General features: G+C 51.4%; 1 protein-coding gene across 2 annotated transcripts in view; it reads left to right on the top strand.

Moving 5' to 3' along the window:
• Positions 1-18,708, top strand: part of ZNF423 (zinc finger protein 423) — a 343,209-nt gene that overhangs the window by 91,874 nt on the left and 232,627 nt on the right. For both annotated transcript variants that reach the window (XM_070451337.1, XM_070451338.1), the window contains one exon: positions 15,208-15,408. In XM_070451337.1, the coding sequence (XP_070307438.1) occupies positions 15,208-15,408 (201 nt within the window). The remainder of the gene's footprint in view (positions 1-15,207; positions 15,409-18,708) is intronic.

The following is an 18,708-nucleotide window of genomic DNA, read 5'->3' on the forward strand; positions in this document are numbered from 1 at the left end:
TGGTCGGCCCAGCCATCAGACGCTCTCCAGCAGAGAGAGTTTGAGTAATTTTTTCCATTCAATGTGCATTCATGGAAGGGGGGGGGGCGGGGGGGGGGGGAAGGGATGCATTTTAGGCAGTACCTGGCTCCTCCTTAAATTAGACTGTTTTTCATTCTCATCTCCCCAAGGTGGTTTTCCAGACTCAGCCGTGACTCACAATCTCAGCCTGCCCACGGGAGGGTCAGAAAATTGGTGAGAAGTCAGAGTTGAAGCATTGATTTTTTTTTTTTTTTTAAAGACACGAAGGTGGAAAATCAGCATTTGCTTAAAAATGACTGCTGTGGTGTGGTACAGCAAAGGGATTCTGTCCAGGAGGGTCTGCTCTAAGGAGTGGATGTACGTGACTTTAATTCATCTCAGTCTGTATTCATCCATTTATCCATCCATCCATCCATCCATCCATCTGGCACATATGGTTGTTACTGTGTACCTACTATGTGCCAGACACTGTTCTAATGGCTGGGGATTCCACAGCGAACAAAACAGAAATTCCTGCTCTAGTACCAAGTGGTCAGGTACCATTTATTTTCTCAAGCCAGAAACTCCCTTCTCTCCTTTCTCTCCACCCCTGTCACATTGGATGAAGGGGGCGGATCCCAGGGCTGAGGTCGGATCCGGGGACCCGAGGACTAGCCCAGGCTCTGCCACCAACTTACCACGTGGCCTTGGAACAGTACCTTGAGTCTTAAATTCTGAAAAACCTGGGCTTTCCTGTCCTTTCTCTGAAGGCGTCTCCATCTAAAATTCGGTGCTTCCTTGTGATTCCCCAATTCATTCACCATCCCTCCTTTTAAACATTTTTAGTGGCTTAATGATAGTTTTTCTATCATGAAATAGTTCAGATACATGAAAGAGAATAAGGACCACTCAAGTACCCTTCAGCATGAGAAACAGAGCTGTGATCACTCAATGAAGCCCCCGGTCATCCTTCTCTTTCTCCCCCCAGGGCCTGGCATTTGTCATTTCTGCATTTGTCTTTCTTCTTGAAATACATATGAATGGCATATCAATACTATTGCTATACATGTTTTAGATGTTCTGTAAATGTTCTATAGATATCCTAAAATGTCGTATTTTATTGTATTACCACAGTTTATCTTTTGCAACTTGTGTCCTATCCGTCTCTGTTACGTTTGGGAGATTAATCCTTGTTGATACGTGTAGCTCTGTTTTATTGGTTTTAATTGCTGAATGGTGTCCGCTCTGTGAATGTACCACTGTTTATCTGTTCATCTCTTATTCATGGAAATGTAGATGTGGTCTGATTTTTTTTTTGTGTGTGTGTGGCTATTACAAATAATTCTGGGGTGGATATTCTCACAGTTAACTCTCAGGTACAGTTTTCTAGCTGGTAAAACCTCGATGTGAAATGACTGGGTCAAAGGGCGTGTCTCAAACACCATTTGCTCCCTCTCTCTCCATCTGTCAGCTCTGCTCGCCCCCATCCTAACACTGCAGCTAACTTCTCTCCCAGTGGTTCCAGAAAATGTCTTGAACTGTGTCTCAGTAGCCCCACTTGGGTCACATGTCCATCCTTGGATGGAGCTTGGAGGCGAGGCCAGCCCCAAGTGAGCCTCAGGGCGGGAGGTAGGGAGGGTTGGCCTCATGGAAGATCAGGGTGCTATGGCTGTTGGCACCGCCCAGGGTAGCATGGCCCCATGGTGTTAGGTGAAGGTAGCTCCTTTGCCTTTTCCACGGAGTTTTCTTAGAAAGCACCTGTCTCTTTGGCAGCAACAGTGGGCAAGCACATGGAAGAGGCTAGGTTTGTGTTTCACACTTTGATTTCTGAGCACAGCCCAGGGCAGTGATCTTCAGCATTTCCTTTTTAAAGATGGAGAAGCTGAGGTTCCAGGGTCTCAGCAATCCCCGGAGGCGTCTGTGGGACCCAGTGAGCTGGGAAGACACTGTGCTCTCCTCCCCACTCTTTATCCCCACACTCAGAGGTCAGGTGGCTCCTTCAGTGGCTCCAGAATCAGTCTCACCATTTCACAGGTGGGAGAACCAGGCCCTGGACAGGACGGGGGTAAGGCTGCAGCTTCTTTGTTCTAGTCACTCAGTTAATATGCTCCACGCAATGTTGATGCAGGATGGTGTTACAGTCGGGGAAACTGAGGCTCAGAGAAGGAAGGTGACTGGACTGGCCCAAGGTCATGCCAAGAGTTGGGGTTAAAGCCCAGACAACAGTGTAGGCTTCTCCTCGGTCCCCTCCAATGCTGCATCCATGAGCCCTCGTTACTTCTCCACCCCAGAGGGATCTGGGTTGGCCGCCCAGACCCCAGCTGTAACTTCAGTGGTGGGAGGAGATACTCCACTGGGTTCTTGTCCCTCAGCTTCATCCCTGTGGACTGCCCACAGAGGGTCCTTTCCTGCCTTCGATGCAAATTCTTACACTTTCCTGGTAGTATTCTGGGCTCTTCTTAACGTGAAGGGGTCAGCTGCGAGGCATCTCAGCAATTTATAATTCTTGAGAATTCTGTTTGGTGACATGAGTTAGCATTTAACAGACACCCTGCCACCTCCTCTCTCCCTATTGTGACAGGCTCCTGGCAGAATCCTTTGGAGACTCAGGGTAATTGCACCACGCTGGGTCTGGGAAGACCACGTTGCGCTTGAGTGCGTCTCAAAAAACGTCTCCACAATAGACAGTCAGGTACGCGTTTGCTTGGCTTCAAGGTAATGATTTAAACTTAATTTGACCCTTGATGAGGGAGCCCAAGCTTCTGGTCGGGCGCAGCCTTTCAGTGTGGGCTTGCCTGCCATGCCTTCAATGGTTACACAAATAATTCCTTCATAACAAGTGCCTTTCAGAGGATGTCTGCTGCTGACAGCTAATATAGAATTATTGCCCCTGAATGCGTTTCTGTAATTACTTCCCAGAGATCTGTCTTTGTGTTAGAAGACATTTCACACTTTAGTAACGTAAGTGTTTGGGGAGAGTACGAGCAATAATTATGAATAGTCTTTCCGTGAAAATAAAACTAAAAAAATTATAAAAGCAAATGCTAAAATTGGTTGGAGTCAAGGAGGAATTTCATTTGAATTTGATTCATGGATATTTATTCCAAGTATAATAACCCTTCCTGTATGGGAACTTTTGTTTTTTTTTTAAACAAAAGCAGTCGTGATAACAGAGATCCCACTTTCTAATTTTTGAGCAATACTGAAACCAGCAACCTGATTAAAAGTGACAAGTTGCTTGAGACTGAATAAAGAAGCGTAATCGTGGAGCGCTGATAGGAGACATTTGTGGTAATGGAAAATGAAATGATTCACAGTGTGATCAATAAAAAATTAGCAGCATTTAATAAAAGGTTTCTGCTTCATGTTGACTAAAGAACATCGCGAGCAGTTTGAAATCCGAGTTAAGTGACGGTTTGAGGATGAGCCGGGGGTGGCTGCGGGTGCGGAGTGTGGGTGTGCGCGCGCATATAGATCACGCGGATATTGGCCGTCCGAGGAGGCCACCGGGACCCTGGGGCGGGTCTGGAAGTTTCCTTTGCGTTGCCTACTTGACCTTTCACCTGTGGCTAATCTCTCCCGGTCTGCGCTCCTCCTGGGCTCCATGCGGCCCTTGCTCTGATTGGCGGGTGTAGATCCGGCCCACTCGCCGCTTAAATCCGTCCCCGGGGACGGGGCTCCCGCCTGAGGGATGGCGGGGCTTTCTCCGAGGTGCCTCCGATGCGCTGTGTGTGCTGTTGGCTTTGTCCGGTCAGCTGCCCACAGGTCCAGATTTCTGGAGGCTTCCGGAATGCCTCAGAGTCCACTTGTGGGACTGGGCACCCTCCTGGAGGCTGGAGGGAAGTGGGCAGAAAGCAGGCGGGCTGGCGCCCGCGGATGCGGCGACGTGATGTGGGGTGTGGAGACTTGCAGGGGCGGGGCCTCCGCGCTCCGGCGCGCGGCGGCTGGGGGTGCTCTGTGGAAGCCGCTTTTGGGGAGCCGGCTGTGGCCCCTCCCGCCCCCGGCTTCTCCCTCAGCAGCCACAACGCGGTGAAACCACTCCATCAGATATGCTGCCTTCTCTCCAGACGCCGCTTCAGTGTTCCCCGGGACGCACCGCACACCAGGCCGTCTCCATGCCCCGCCGACTGCTAATTTTTAAAGGCTCTGCACAGCCTCTCCGCGCTGGCTGGAGGGAGTGGGGCTCATGGCCTCCCAGGCCCTGGGTGCGGGGGGGTGGCTGGACCCGGAGACCCTGGGCTGGAGGGTTCCAGCAGCGGCTCCTGAGGACCAAGGGCAGCGAGTCCTTCCCACTCCCAGGGCCCTGGGCCGGCTTCCTGTCTTTGTTCCCACTGTCTCCAGTTTGCCCAGAGATGTCCAGACCCATGGCTGGACCTTTAAGTGCGAGGGTGGGAAGGGCCGTTTCAGACCGCTGGGCTCACAGACATTTATTGAGCACCTGTTGTGTGCCAGGCTCTGTGCTGAGGGCTCGGTGGGGGAAGGGAGCGGGATGAGCAAAACCAATGCTGATCCTGCCTGCCCGGAGCCTGCTCACTGGCCCTGGGGAGATGGGGTGTCCTCAGAGAGAAGGACCAGGACTGCTTTGCTGAGAGTGAGAAAAAGGGGTGCCTGGCGGGCACCCAGAACGCATGTGGGGCCAAGCTGTCGGGGTGAAGGTTCGCTGGGCTGAGCCCTGGGCGGTGAGGAGCTGTTATGGGGGTGGACTTTTGCCCACTTCTTGCTCTGTGGGACCCCAGGGTCTACCGCAGAGGAGGGCTTCCTTGGTGTGGAGGTGACCCTTGGCATTCTGCCCTCGGGCCTGCCCCTGGCCCGGCGAGGAGACACTGAAGTGCCCTGCTTTAAAAAGAGCTGCTCCATGGCCCAGGCCTTCATGGGCAGATGGAGCCAGGAGGCCGGAGAGGGTGGGCCCTGCCGGCATCCCGAGCGACCCTGGCATGGCCCCGGGGGCTGTGGCCTCCGTCTGCGCTGTGTGTGTTTGCCTTTGACCCTGAGCCACTCTTACTCAGCCCTGTCCTGGGGGTACGCTTCGGTCCCGGCCCCCCTTCTCCACCCTCACAGGCCTCCTCTTTCTGCCATGGCCCTCCAGGGGTGACCTGCCCCAGCATCCTCACCTTGAGTTCTGCTCCTGGACCAGGGGCAATTAGGAGCGCCAGGCCCCGGCGCTGGCCACAAATGAGCTGGATTTATCGCGCTCCCCACGCCGCCCCACGGCCTCCCTCCCCTGCCTACCTCCGGCTCGCGTCTCCATCTTCTCCTTCCCAGCGGCCGTCGGAGACAGAACATGACGTCAAGGAGAGGGCAGAGTGGTCACAGCCTCAGGAGGTCACGAGGCGGTAACAGCGTCCAATTTTCATGGTTCCAGGGTGGCTTTGTCCAACTGTTCTTCATTACTGCATGCGGCGAGATCAGTTTTATTAAGATCGTGAGGCTCAGAGGAGCGACACTGTTCAGGACTGCCTAGAAAAATATATATTTTTTCCCCTTTTTGATGGGGGTGTTTGCTTCTGTCCCCCCCTCCCGCTTTCCCTCCCTCCCGTCCGTCATCTATTCTTTCCGCTCCTTCGTTACCCATCGTAGTTGGGAGCCAGGCGCGGAGAAAGCTTCCGTCTCTCTCTGCCTTTGTGGCTGGAGCTGGGCGCTTGGGAGGGGAGCATCATGCTTTTGTTCCGCAGCATTTGCCCACACACGGCAAGGTGCTCGTAACCAATGTCAGCCTCAGCAGCATGAACAACGTCGCTTTGTTCTTGGGTGCATCCACAGCACCTGGAGCAGTGGCTAGCACATAGTAGGTGCTCAGAAGAATGTTCGTTGACTGACTGAAGATGTGGAGGATTTGTGTCTGATAATGGCTCCAGTCTGGAGGGACCTTACTGCTCACCACGGCCCGGGTGGCAGAGACCTGGGCCAAGGTCCCCTGAATACAGTCCTCAGAGGGAGCTTTTCCAATCTGAACGTCAGGGAGTGAAATTCTCTTCATTTTCTAGGCAAGGAAAACAAGGCCTAGATGTGTAAGCAATGAGAGTCATGCAGGGAGGAACTTGAACCCAGCCCTAAATCTCCAAAGAAGGGGCACTTCCATTATTGCACAGCTAAACTGCCTGTCTGGTAAGGGGCCCCAGAGACTCTTGCTGGGTATGTCCTGCGGCAAAGATCCCCCCCCCCCCCCCCCCCCGCAGGTTACCTGCAGCCCTCCAAGGCCTATTGTTTCGTCCATACCTTATTTCTTAAAATTTGAAGTCAACATTCAAAAGCCCAGAAACGTCACAGGAAAAATAGGGATTTCTTTCTTCTTTTGAAAGAGAACAAATAACGTCTGTACTGAGCCGCACTTTTCTGTATGGTGATTTTGTAGATGATTTGAGCGGGGACCATCTCCTTGGGTGGGTGCAGAGTCTCCCCCTAGAACCCCTCAGCCCATTCTACTCGTTTTGTGTGAAGGTGGGGGCCTTGGAGTTGTGAGCTCAGGTCCACTCACAATCTGAGTGACTGAGTGAGCTGCCTGAGCCATCTTAGCCTTGGTTTTGGCCTCTATGAAAAAGGTCTAATGTTATATCTCCCTTATGGGGACACGGGTCAAGGGGTGAAGGATGCAAATTAATCGGAAGGTCTGGTCTGAGAAAAGTGAGTGCTATTACGTTTTGCCATCACACTTTGGCCTCGGCTTCTAGAATTCCCGTCCACTAGAGAGACGTTCTCTGGAAGGTTCTTGTCATCTTCCTGGTCAACCACGGGCCTGCGGAGAGGGGGGCCCTGTACCCTGTCTGGCTTCATCAGCCAGGATGGGCCATCCTGGCGAGGCTTGTGTGATGCAGCCTCATGTTCGGTGTCTGACTGACCGTGGCTTTGAAATCCCACCCACAGGGCCATCAACACTGACCAGGGAGTGATAGGCACTCCCCCCGAACCCCCAAGACAGCTTGTGGAAGTTGCTTCCTTATTTAAGAAGTGGAACTTGGACAGCAAATTATGTGTTAAAATATTTGCCTACAGCTCTGCTGCCAAGGGGACCCTTTAGGCTGAGTGTTAAATGTTACCCTGCTGCCTGCACTGCAAATATTTTAAACCTGAAGATAAATAGTGGCTGCCTTGTGGAATTTGGGGCCAGCAGCGGATGCACAAGCAGAGTGTCTAATTGGGGTTGGCAGGCTCCTTGCCCAGCCCCGGCCCAGTTCCTCTGTTTCTTCGTCCCACCCGCCCAGGCGTGCGTGAGAAAGTGTTCACGGAGACGTGTCCTTCTCTACAAGCCAGGCCCGAGCGCCGAGCTGAGGTTCAGCCAGGGGTTTGACCTGGTGCCCAGGTTCCGAAAGTGCTTCCTCCCACGCTGGCCCTCAGGAAACATGCTGCCGGGGAAACTGTTTGTAGGAAACATACAGGCTGATAGGACGGAGCCTGCATTCGCTATTAAAGGAAAACGTTGCTCCAGGATAAACACTTTGGAAGTGGTAGACACCTGCCTGGACTGTGAAGTCTGTCTGGAGGCTCCCGAACGGCGTACAGGGGGAGAGCGCAGGACAAGCAGGCTTGTGAATTGTAAACACGTACACGTTGCCTGGCTCCGGGGCAGACCCTCGGCAGAGATCACGCTGTTTCCTGGAGGAGGTGGGCTTGTCATTTAGTCAGGGGCACACAGCGTGGAGTGGGGGAGCCTGAACTCAAGGCCTGTACTTTCCTCTCCTGGTGCAGTGGATTCTTTTGGGCATTTCTGTGCCTTGCATGGGGCATGTCCCCTGACATTCTCCAGCCTCGGGAGCCTGTGAGGTCTCCTTCCAGAGTCTCGTGTGGCATGGTGTCTCCACCCTCCTGTCTGAGCAGTGGCGCTGCCTGTGTTTGAATGATGACGGCAAAATAAGACAGTAACAGTGTCTACTGTTTTCGCAAGCTTCCTTGTGACCTGGGTGTCCGGCTTTGTATATACTATCTCATTAAAACAGTTTAACATCATTACCATTTTTCTCAGAGGGCAAGTGACTTATCCAAGGTCTCCCAGCTATGAAGTGATGCCTGTGGATTTCAACCCAGACAAGCTGGCTCCAAAGTCTGGAATTCTTTCTACTGTTTCTCTATCATCCCACCAGGCCCTGGAACGTGACTCCAGCTGTCTGCTGCTCGTGGGTGTCGTTGCTTCCTAACCATCTTTCTGCAGGAACAGCGTGGTTCCCTCCACCCTGCTGACTCCTCTGCACGTGGCGCTCCTGGTGCTCCCTGTATGGCTGCGTTCTCTCGTCAAGCCCTGGACATGCCTAGAATTCACCGTCTGCTGATATCTGCAGAGATGGGTGTTGCCATCTCCTGGGTTAGGAGATGGGCAGGCTGGCCTCCAGGGATGACTCTCCACCTCCCACTCTCCTGGGGCACCATCCTGGCCCTCACATCCCTCTCTGCCCCTTCCCGGCACCCTTGTCTTGCGGTTTTGTCTACGTCTTCCTCTGCCCATCTGCTCCAGCCTCCCCTGCGCTCCTCAGAACCCCGCAGGGCTCTTGGCTTACCTGTATCTGTGTGTAACTGTAGGCACAAGTCTTCTCGAATCAATGGCCGTTCGTTCATCTCCACCTTGTGAAGCAGGAGAGGACCGTGTCCGTCACGATCAGGCTTGCTGACACATAGGGACTCAGCCTTGGATGGGACAAGTGACAGAGTCAGAGTCACTCATGGGGTGAAGTGGGTGGTCCTAGAGTTAAGACTGGAACCCGGGGTGCTAAGTGACCCCAGCCCAGGCACTTAACCACCTATACCTATGCCACCCCTGGGGCATATTATTTCTTCACTGGGCACTCTTTCACCCACCTCATGTTGATTAACTATCTTTTCTGTGCCAGGCCTTGTATGGCTTTGAGGCCACTGAGATGAAGGAGCCTGTACGTTGTTGCAAACACACTTTTGTTATGCCTGGCCCACAGTGGGTGCCTAATCAGTGCGTCTCGGGTGAATGAAGGAGAGCACAGATGAACGGGTGTGATTGTAGCTTCTGGAGTATCTCATGGCTCTCTTATTCTTCCCTTGTTTTCTGTATCCTGGGCGTGTGGGGGCTGCTCCTGGCCTTCTGCCTCACTGGGCAGATCCTCAGCCCTGGGACCCCAGAGGCGGGGCCCTCAGTGGTCCCTGGTTGGTTTTCAGGGTGCCCAAGACCCTTGATGGCGGGTTGTTCCCCACGGTCAGTCCCAGGAAGGAGATGAGGTTCTTTCTGACTCTCGTGCTGGAGGGGACTGGGGCCAGAGGGAAGAGACCCTCACGGGTGTTCTCAGGCTGAGCCTCTCTCAGCTGGCCCTGGGGAGCGCCGAGGCCCTGACAGTCCTGACTCATGAGCTCGAGAAGCCTGGCTGAGCAGGTAGGAAATGTCCTGTTCCCAGACCTGGCAGCCTGTGGGCAGCCTGCCCCCCGGGGCCTCTCCCCTTTCCCTTTCTCTGGCAGTGGACTCAGCCAGCTGTCCCCTGCTCAGCCCTTTCACAGGCATTCTCTTTTTTCCCCTCCCGTGTAGTGGTTAAGAGTCAAGATTATAGGCAGAAGACGTGAGTTCAATTCCAGGCTCTGCCCTTCCCAGTGTACATGATTGTGTGTGGTCCTGAGCCTTGGCTTCCCCCTCTGGAGAGGGGAGATATTAACTGTATCTCCCCCATAGGCTTACTGTGATGATGGGATGGGAGGATGTAAGGTAGAAGGTACCTGAGGTGACCAGCATCACTCCGGGTGCCAGGGGAGGCAGCATCTGGCTTTGGTGGGGAAATGCACTATTCTCTCATCATAGGCAGTAAAGGGTGGAGTGTTTTGTTATTGCCACTCTTTGCTTATAGAAGGTTCCCCAAGCCCATATCTGGGACTCAGGTACTCTGGTGTGGTGTAGGAGGGATTAGCCCGTGTAGGTGTACCTTCTTCTTCCTGCTTTGAAGAAGTTGGCAGAACAGATTGGCCCCATCATATGTTAGGTTGAACCATTTAAGATTGCCAGTATTTGGCATTTTTGACCCACAAAGACGGCAACTTCATATGGTTGAACTCAATACTTACCACACAATAAACAGCCTTGTAACCACTTACTCTTCCCTTGCTTCTATCCATATTGACGTTCAGAGTCTTGTTTCTTTGAGATCAATTCATTCATTCATTCACCATTTACTGAGCACCTACTATGTGTCTGTACTAGGGGCTGGGGAGCCAGTACCCAGCAAAACAAACAGAGCTCCTGCCCTCGTGAGCTTATGGGGACACATTGCAGCTATCAATGGTATGTAACGAGGTACCCCAAAACTCAGTGACCTAAAGCAGCAGTTATTACTGCACACAGTTCTGTGGGAGACTGGACTCAGCTGGTGCTTTCACTTAGAAGAGTTCTTATATTGTTGTGGTCACGTGGCTCTTGGGGCTGCTGCCTTCTGAAGGATTGTCTGGGCTAGGTGTCCAAGATGCTTCATTCCCGGGGCTGGCGGGGGTGCTGGCAGCTTGGAGCACCCACCCTTTCTTTATGTGGCTTCGGCTTCTCATAATAGGGCAGCTGGGTTCTCAGGGGTTGTGTCCCAGGAGACCCAGGGGAGGCTGCATTCTAGTTTGTAGCATTGGAAGGAGTCACCAAGGCCAGCCAGGCCAGAGGGGAATTGTGGGGTGGGAGGGGGCGTCGATCCCTCTTCTTTTAACTCTTGTTTATTTATTTTTGGCTGTGCTAAGTGCTGCATGGACTTCTGGTGCGGCCAGTGGGGGCCACTCTAGTTGGGGTGCGTGGGCTTCTCATTGCAGTGGCTTCTCTTGTTGCAGAGCACGGGCTCTGGGGCATGTGGCCTTTGGTAATTGTGACTCCTGGGCTGTAGGGCACAGGCTCAGTAGTTGCTCCGCGGCATGTGGGGTCTTCCCGGATCAGGGACTGAACCCGTGTCTCCTGCATCGGCAGGCGGATTCTTTCCCGCTGAGTCACCGGGGAAGCCCTGGGTCCCTCTTTTTGATGAGAGAGGGCAAGGTCTTCCTCCACAGTAGCACATGGGATGGGAGTCGTTGCTGCCATCCAGGACAAGTGTGGCTGCCGTGGGAGGCGGAGAGTGAAAACTCAGCCTGTGGGAGAACTTGGAGCTAAGTGTGCTGACAGTGAAGGTAAGGGGACCTTGGGGAACTTATGATGGGGATCTGAGTGGCCTTGATACTCAGTGAGTGAGTGAAGGTGGATGAAGGGTTACAGCGGAGCAGGAGTGTGAAGCCCTTGGGTAAATACACTTGAAGCTAAGGGATGGAACAAAGGTCTGTGTGGCTGTGGAGACAAGTGGAGACAACCAGAACCTTTGCTGGGCCTTGGGGGCCGCCGACAGCACCCTTCAGGTGACTGTGGAGGGTCGGACGGTTCCTTGACTCTTGAGACTCACTTTTCCACTGAGGCTCTGCTGTGGGGAGACCATGTAGCAGAGTGGTTAAGAGTCAGGCCCAGCTGGAGAAGACTCTTGAGAGTCTCTTGGATAGCACGGAGATCAAGCCAACCCTGAATATTCATTGGAAGGACTGATGCTGAAGCTGAAGCTCCAATAGTTTGGACACCTGATGTGAAGAACTGACTCACTGGAAAGTCCATGGAGTTGCAAAGAGTTGGACGTGACTTAGCGACTGAACAACAGCAATAACAGCTGTCTTTGAAATCTGCCCCGGTGGCCTTGGTGAAGCATCGTCACCACTCAGAGTGCCAGTTTCCTCAGCTGGAAGATGGGGCTGTGATGGTGCCCAGTTCATAGGGCACTAGGTCGGCTGGTGATGCTCGCTGCTCTGGGTGGACCCCTGGGCAGAAAGATGGTGGTGTGCACACAGGAAAACACCCACTTGTGAGTTAGCTGAGGTGCAGTGTGTGGCCCGGTAGGTCGGGAGCTTTGTTAATGGATGGAAAGGCGGCCTGCTTGGTGCTGATTGTTTCCTGTCCCGAGCTCGTGGCCCTGGGGAGTGGGCCTTGTTGGAAATTGTTTAGTTTAGGCCTTCCTTGGCTGTCCCCTGGAGAACTTGGGTGAAGCTGGAGGGAAAGGCCCCAGCAGCCCATTTTTCGTGAAGTCCTTCCCAGCCCTGGAGTGGGGGGAGAAATGAGCTCTACTGACCTCGTTTTGGGGGCCCTGGTGGTTGCAGGTACCTGGGGTGAACTGTAGTTTAGGCTCAAGGTTTCCACGATGGAAACTCGGGGCAGCCTTTGGGGTCGGGGCTCGGGAGGGCTGGTGGCAGCTGCTGGGCTCTGTGTCCCCATGCGCTCTCAGTCAGGACCCTCGGGGGACTCTGGCTGGATGAGGGAGGGACGTGGGCCAGCAGGGCCAAGCCCGAGGAGCCAGAGCCGGGTCAGGGGAGCGGGGAAGGTGCGCTCCTGATGGCCCCAGGGGCTCACTGAGCAGCCGCTGAGGGTGGGTCTGGGAAGAAGAGACCCAGAGGGTGCCCCAGGGACACTGGCACCTCAGCGCTCTGGTCTTTTGGCCTTGGGCGTCTGGGGTCCAGGCCTGGAGAAGGGCGAGTGACTCCATGTTGGAACTTGTAGGTTCAATCTCTTATGTGGCTCTGGGTGGCCTCTCAGAGCCTCAGTTTTCTGAGGAAAGCTGGAAAAATAACACCATTTTTCCCGATCGTGAGGCTCAGAGGCTGGGTCACACGAGATTGCCTTACAGAGTAAACCTTCGAGCAGGATGGAGGGCTTCCTGCTCTCGAGGTCTTGGTTCTGTTGACGCAGCAGAGGGGCCCCCGGGGACTGGGTGTCCAGGGAAGTCCCTCTTCTAACAGTACTTCAGGCTTTGTGACCCCCGGGACCTCAGGGTATGGGGTCCCCATGTCGCCCACCTCCCGTCTCCTGCCCCTTTCCATGTGGCCGCCTTGCCTTCCCATTTAGGAGACAGCGGCGGGGAGGTGACAGTTCCTTAAAACAGATTTATACTCTTGGATGACTTTATGGGTTTTTGCCTTATAAAAACCCACGAGTTGACATTCTGATTTATCTGCTCCTGAGTCAACAGGATGTACCAGATTTAAAGAGATCAAATGCATTGTAATGTTTGTGGTTCCAGTTGTGGATTAGATGAGCTATTATGGAAAGTGCTGCCAAGTAAATATGGCAAAAAAAATATAACAAGGGGATAATTTAAATATGTCTATTAAACTGTGTGTTAAGTAAAGTAGCACTGGCGTGGTGCTGAACGTAACTTATTATCTGGAGACTTGGTGTAGTAGATAAAGTGGGAATTATGGTTCTTTTTTTCCCCCTTCAGAACATTTTTTTTTGTTAAAGGAAGAGACTGTAAACTAGGAATTTCAGAGCCGGGCGCTTGACTGTGTAACCATGGCTGTGTGATGACTTATAATATTGAAGGCTCCAAATGATATTTCTCATTTCTTTGCTTTCTATTTCTTGCCGTCGCCGCAGCAGCAGATCAGATTTCCTGAGATAAATATGCTGCCTGGCTTTTAATGGGATTTCTGTATTGCTGGGAGTTGGCGTGTTCTGATAATAAAAGGACCTAAAAATTGTACATCCCTTAATTGGTAAGAAGAGAGATGTTTTGATGGGCCACAAATGGAAACATTGATTTTTACTGCCTCTGCGCAGCTCCAAGCGGCGTGTCACGCCACGTTCCCCGCCACGGAAGGCGGCAGCTGGCTCTCCAATGAGCTGATTTGTGTTTGTAGGTTCTTGATGTCGGGTGCTTGGGAGTGCGCGTTCTGTGCGGACGGGAGAATCGGAGCCCTTATAACATTATCTGTTTCTAAATTGAAATATTTGTAGGACCGTGGCTTCCACCTCAAATCGAATGCATTCTTTGCTTTGTTCCTCTTTCTTCCTTTGGCGACCAGTCCTTGGGGGTTTACAGGCTGTGTGCCGAAGGCTTTTTCTGTTACTGTGATGTTATGGGCAATACACACACACACTCATGCAGGCACACATACATACACATGCACACATACACACACACACCTTTGCATATGAGTGTATGTTTGCATCAGTGACTTTACATGTAGTAGAGATTTCTCTCTTTAGTTTAAATAAGTGCTAGTTTCCACACAGGTTGATCTGTTTCCCAGGACAGACTGTGGGAAGAGATGACAGGCACTTTGATTTTCGATTCCAAGTCTCTGTATTTTAATGGGCAAGTTTAATCCACTGACATTTATTGGGATGACTGATATATTTTGTATGTAATATTTGCCATGGATTTTTTTGCACTTTGATTTACAAGTTCTTGTTGGGTCCTGTTTCTCTCTCAGATTGAGACTTTGCTCCGTGGGGAAGTGCACTGGTTAGGAGTCAGGATGTCAAGGTCAACATCTGTCTGGGGCTAGGCATGGTACAGCCCCCTGGCTGGAGGCAGGTGCCTTACCTGTGAAAGGGGAGTAACAAAGCTGCCCCTCTCTGCAGGGGAGGGGCAGTGCCAGAGTGGCGCCAGATGACCACCTGAGCCCCCTTTAGCTCTGGGACATGTAAGACTGTGAAATGGGGCTACATGTGTGTATTTGTGACTTTGAAAATGCACAGAATTCTATGCAAACCCAAAGCATCATTGTCATGATCATTAATCATGAGTTCAGTTTTCTGTACAGTTTATCCACTGGTTTGCATGGTGCTAAGCATAGACTTGGTATTTTATTTTAAAGAAGTTGGTCAAATGATTCCAAGGCTGGATCTCACTCTCTAGGCTGATACTGGGGTGCAAGTGAGGGCTCAGGTGCCTTTTAAGCAGTGATTTAACTGTCCTTGGTCCTGCAAACACATGTGCTTCTTTGATTTCAGAATCAGGACATCTTTACAAAGAACTAAGCCAACCTCTCACCACATTGAGAGGCATGTTGTGTGGAGGGTTAGTCTGGCTAAGAGATCTCTCAGCTTTAAACCACAAGGCTTTAGGGGAAACTTAAAGTTTGTGCATTAGGAATAGCTGATCAAAACACTAGAGAGGTGTGTGAGAGAATTGAGTTTTTAGGAGACAAAATGCTAAGGCATTTTCACCTCCCTAACGGGTCACGACCCCCAGCATCCACGCACAGAGGGAAGATGACAGGAAATCCTTCTAGAAGATTTGCACCAAGAATTAAATAAGCTAGCTGAGAATTATGGCACCACATGCTACAAAAACCCATATATTAATATACTGAGAGGTGTCAAGGATAATGGACCCTGGGAGGTAGAGTAATTAAATGTATCTTCATAAATGCGGGGCGATTTCTTTTACAATGCTTTCCCCAGACCCCGTCAGCTGACATGGACTGTATTCTTCCTGTTGGCAGGAGGCCTAGAAGGAGAGCCAGAGTGTGATCGAAAAACCAGCCGTGCGCTGGAAGACAGGAACAGCGTGACAAGTCAAGAGGAGAGAAATGAGGACGATGAAGACATGGAGGATGAGTCAATTTACACCTGCGATCACTGTCAGCAGGACTTTGAGTCTCTGGCAGACCTGACGGACCATCGGGCCCACCGCTGTCCTGGAGGTAATGTTAAATAGCACTGGGATTCTGACAGGTGGTTATACGGGTAATTGGACATAGCAACAGCTTGAAGCCTCAAGTGAGATTAAAGAATTAATAATGTAATTTTACAGTTAATGTCATTTTATTGTGGTGTCTTGGGTACCCTCTTCAATAAAATTAAAAATAAAAGCAACAGCTTTGCGGCAAGCAGGAGTTAGGTGGAGGTACCCTGTCCTTGCTCCCCAAAACTGCTGTTTGTGGTCCGTGACCCCTAAGTGGGTGGGTCTGCACCCTGGATTTCTGGAAGGCCTTTTGGAAACCTAGCAATTAAGAGGTTATTAGTGCAAAGTTAAGCAGCTTAAGTGTGGAAAGCTGCGTGAAGGAGTGAGCTCTGAGGCAGGGCTAACGATGGGATGGGGAGAATTTCAGAAGCCAAGAAGTGCGCCTGCAGAAAGGGACCTGGTTCCGCCTCTGCACTTGGCCTCTGCTTCTCTGGGTAGGAGAGTGGCTGTGAGCAGTTTTAGCTAGACCTGACGATGGCCCTGTGTTCTGTTTACCAGCTGCCTCAGAGAAGGTGGACAAGGCCACAGTTTCTGGGAGCGATTTAAGATTTCACGAGTCAACTGTGTTTATGTGTCTGGGATATATGGGGTGTGAGGGGTAGGAGAATGGGGGTATGTGTATTCCCTGGAATGTGGCATCCATGCTATCCCGTTAGGGTTGACATCTTTCCAGGCTTTGAGCAAGGAGGTCAGAGCATCTGTATTCCTTACATAGCTATCCTGAGACACTTTCTTCTATTGTGATTGTTGATGCAATCTCTTGGGTGCTGGTTTGTGGGGATAGGACCTAAATCTCCAACCAATACTCCAAGGAAGATCTGACACCTGTTTTGGGAGGGGAATTTACTGGTAGGAGGTAGGTTGGGAGTCAAAGTCTTATTTCCTCTACCTGTCAGGCTGTCTTGGAAGTTTGCTAGCCGAGTATTTGGGGAACTTTGCTATGACTTTTCCTCTAGTGACATCTGTACCTGCACAGCCCTGGATGGGCCAAGTCCTCACTCTCAACCTCTAAAGGGAATCGATATCAAAAACAATGGACCCAGGAAAGACGCAAAGTTTTGAACTGTTTGGGACTCAGCAAACCAAACCCCAGTCATATTGGAATTTGTTAATATTTCTGTCATTGGCAGGGGAGATGGCCAACTTAGATGCTTAGAATCAGAATTGGGAGGGATTTATGCAGTTGGCTTTTCCAGTCGTCTTATTTCCTGGGGGGAAATATTGAGGCATTGAGACAGACAGATGATTACTTAACCCGGGTCACATAGCAGTTTGGTGATGGAATCAGGACCTTCTCAGCATCTTGGGCTACAGACTCTCATTCGACTTGAGAAAATAGTTGATGCTGGTGTAGTTCTTGATTAGCCATGAACTGAAGTGAAATCTTAACTATAAGAGAGTGAACTATTGGTACATATTTTAAAAACAGTTAATTGATCTTCTAATTAAAAGCTATTCTCTTTATGTTCTATCACACTGCTCTCGTGTAGTTCTTAAAGCAAGGCTTCTCAGTTCCACTGCTGAGTGATGCTTTGTTGAGTGTCTGTAGCTCTTGGAATGAGGTGCCGTTCCTGGCACTACCCAGGCTCTCCCCTCCTCCAGTTCTTCAACATCAAGGAGATTCTTACGTCTGTTACCACACTTTTGAGAATGGTGGTGCTTCTAGGTGGAGAAGGGAGATTGGGAGGCTTTGGGGCTATATGTGGGAGTCTGTATTGGAAATTTTAAATGGTAGCTATTTGTCCTTTGGTCCTGGGCAGGACTGTCTTCCCAGTGGCGGTCTCTTTTCTTCACAGCCTCAGACTTTGGCGGAAATCACAGCAGCCCCATTTGCAGGGTCTCCAGCCATCTTTATCGATGCATCTTTATCCAGCAGCTCCTCTGCCTGCTTCCTGACAGGACCCCACTAACGACCTCCACTGGGACATGGGAACCAGGAATACCCCCAAACCCTGGAGCGTTGGACAGGAGTCAGAGATTCCTTGAAAGAGTACAGGAAACAACCTCGCCTAATAGCATCCCTGAGAAATTCATTACCACCCAATCAAGGCGTGACCCAGCCTGGGCAGGTCCCCCGAACATGGAAGAGAGATGCAAGGAATTATTTCCCCCCGTTCTTAGGACTACTCAGGGACAGGATATACTACTGGGAATTGCATGCATATTATTCAAAACAGGGCTTCCCTGTTTTTGGTAGCTCAGCTGGTAAAGAATCTGTCTGCAGTGCAGGAGACCCCGGTTCGATTCCTGGGTCAGGAAGATCCCCTGGAGAAGGAATAGGCTCCCCACTCTAGTATTCTTGGGCTCCCCTGGTGGCTCTGATTGCAAAGAATCCTCCTGCAGTGTGGGAGACCCGGGTTCGATCCCTGGGTTGGGAAGGTCCCCTGGAGAATTCCATGGACTGTATGGTCCATGGGGTCGCAAAGAGTCGGACACAGACTGAGCGACTTTCACTTTTGCTTATTCAAAATAGGTCCCTACCTAGGACGCCTCTAAACATCCTTGGATCGTGTGGTGGTTTTCAAACTGCATCCTCAGAGGTGTCTCTGGGGCTGACTGAGGGGCTCTGAAACCTACTCCAGACAGAGCTGGTACCTTAAAAAGTTTGTTTTAGACATTGAGCTATAGTTTAGCATCTTCAAAAATTGGCTTCTGATTTAAAACTTTGGAAGTGGTACAAAAATGCAACAGCAGGCCCTCCTAGGCCAGCCTCAGGGGTCTCTGCTGGACGCTCATCCTTGGTCACCTGGTCGCAGTACCAGGGACAATGCAGGTGGGCATCGTTGCCCCCATGGAGCAGACTCTGGAGGGAAAGGTGGACACTTTTCAGCCCAACGAAGACCGTTTCAGACAAGGATTGAGAGGACCCTGCTCTGTGAGGCCCGGCAGGCTCTGGGTGCTCAGCAGACGCTTCTGAGGGAACAGATGAGCCTAGTTTTGAGAGAAGAGGGAGCCTCCCTGCTGTTGAGGATCTGGGGCCTGAGGGCAGCACACCTGTCCGTTGGAATCCAGCTTTGGGCGTGAATAAGAAGCTTTCCTGCCGAGGGCAGTCCTCCTGGAATGCGGAGGCAGCACAACCCTCCCCAGCCAGGGTGCCTGGAAAGCCCAGCCCAGGGGACAATGTTTGTGGGGTTCAGTCTTGAGTGTGGCCCTTTCTATTATTATTGTTAATTATTATTATTAATTTTTTACTGAAGTATAGTTGATTTACAATGCTGTGTTAACTACTTCTGTACCGCGAGGTGACTCAGTTACGTAC

This window comes from Odocoileus virginianus, chromosome 20 (genome assembly GCF_023699985.2).
Source record: "Odocoileus virginianus isolate 20LAN1187 ecotype Illinois chromosome 20, Ovbor_1.2, whole genome shotgun sequence".
In the NCBI taxonomy this organism is placed as follows: domain Eukaryota; kingdom Metazoa; phylum Chordata; class Mammalia; order Artiodactyla; family Cervidae; genus Odocoileus; species Odocoileus virginianus.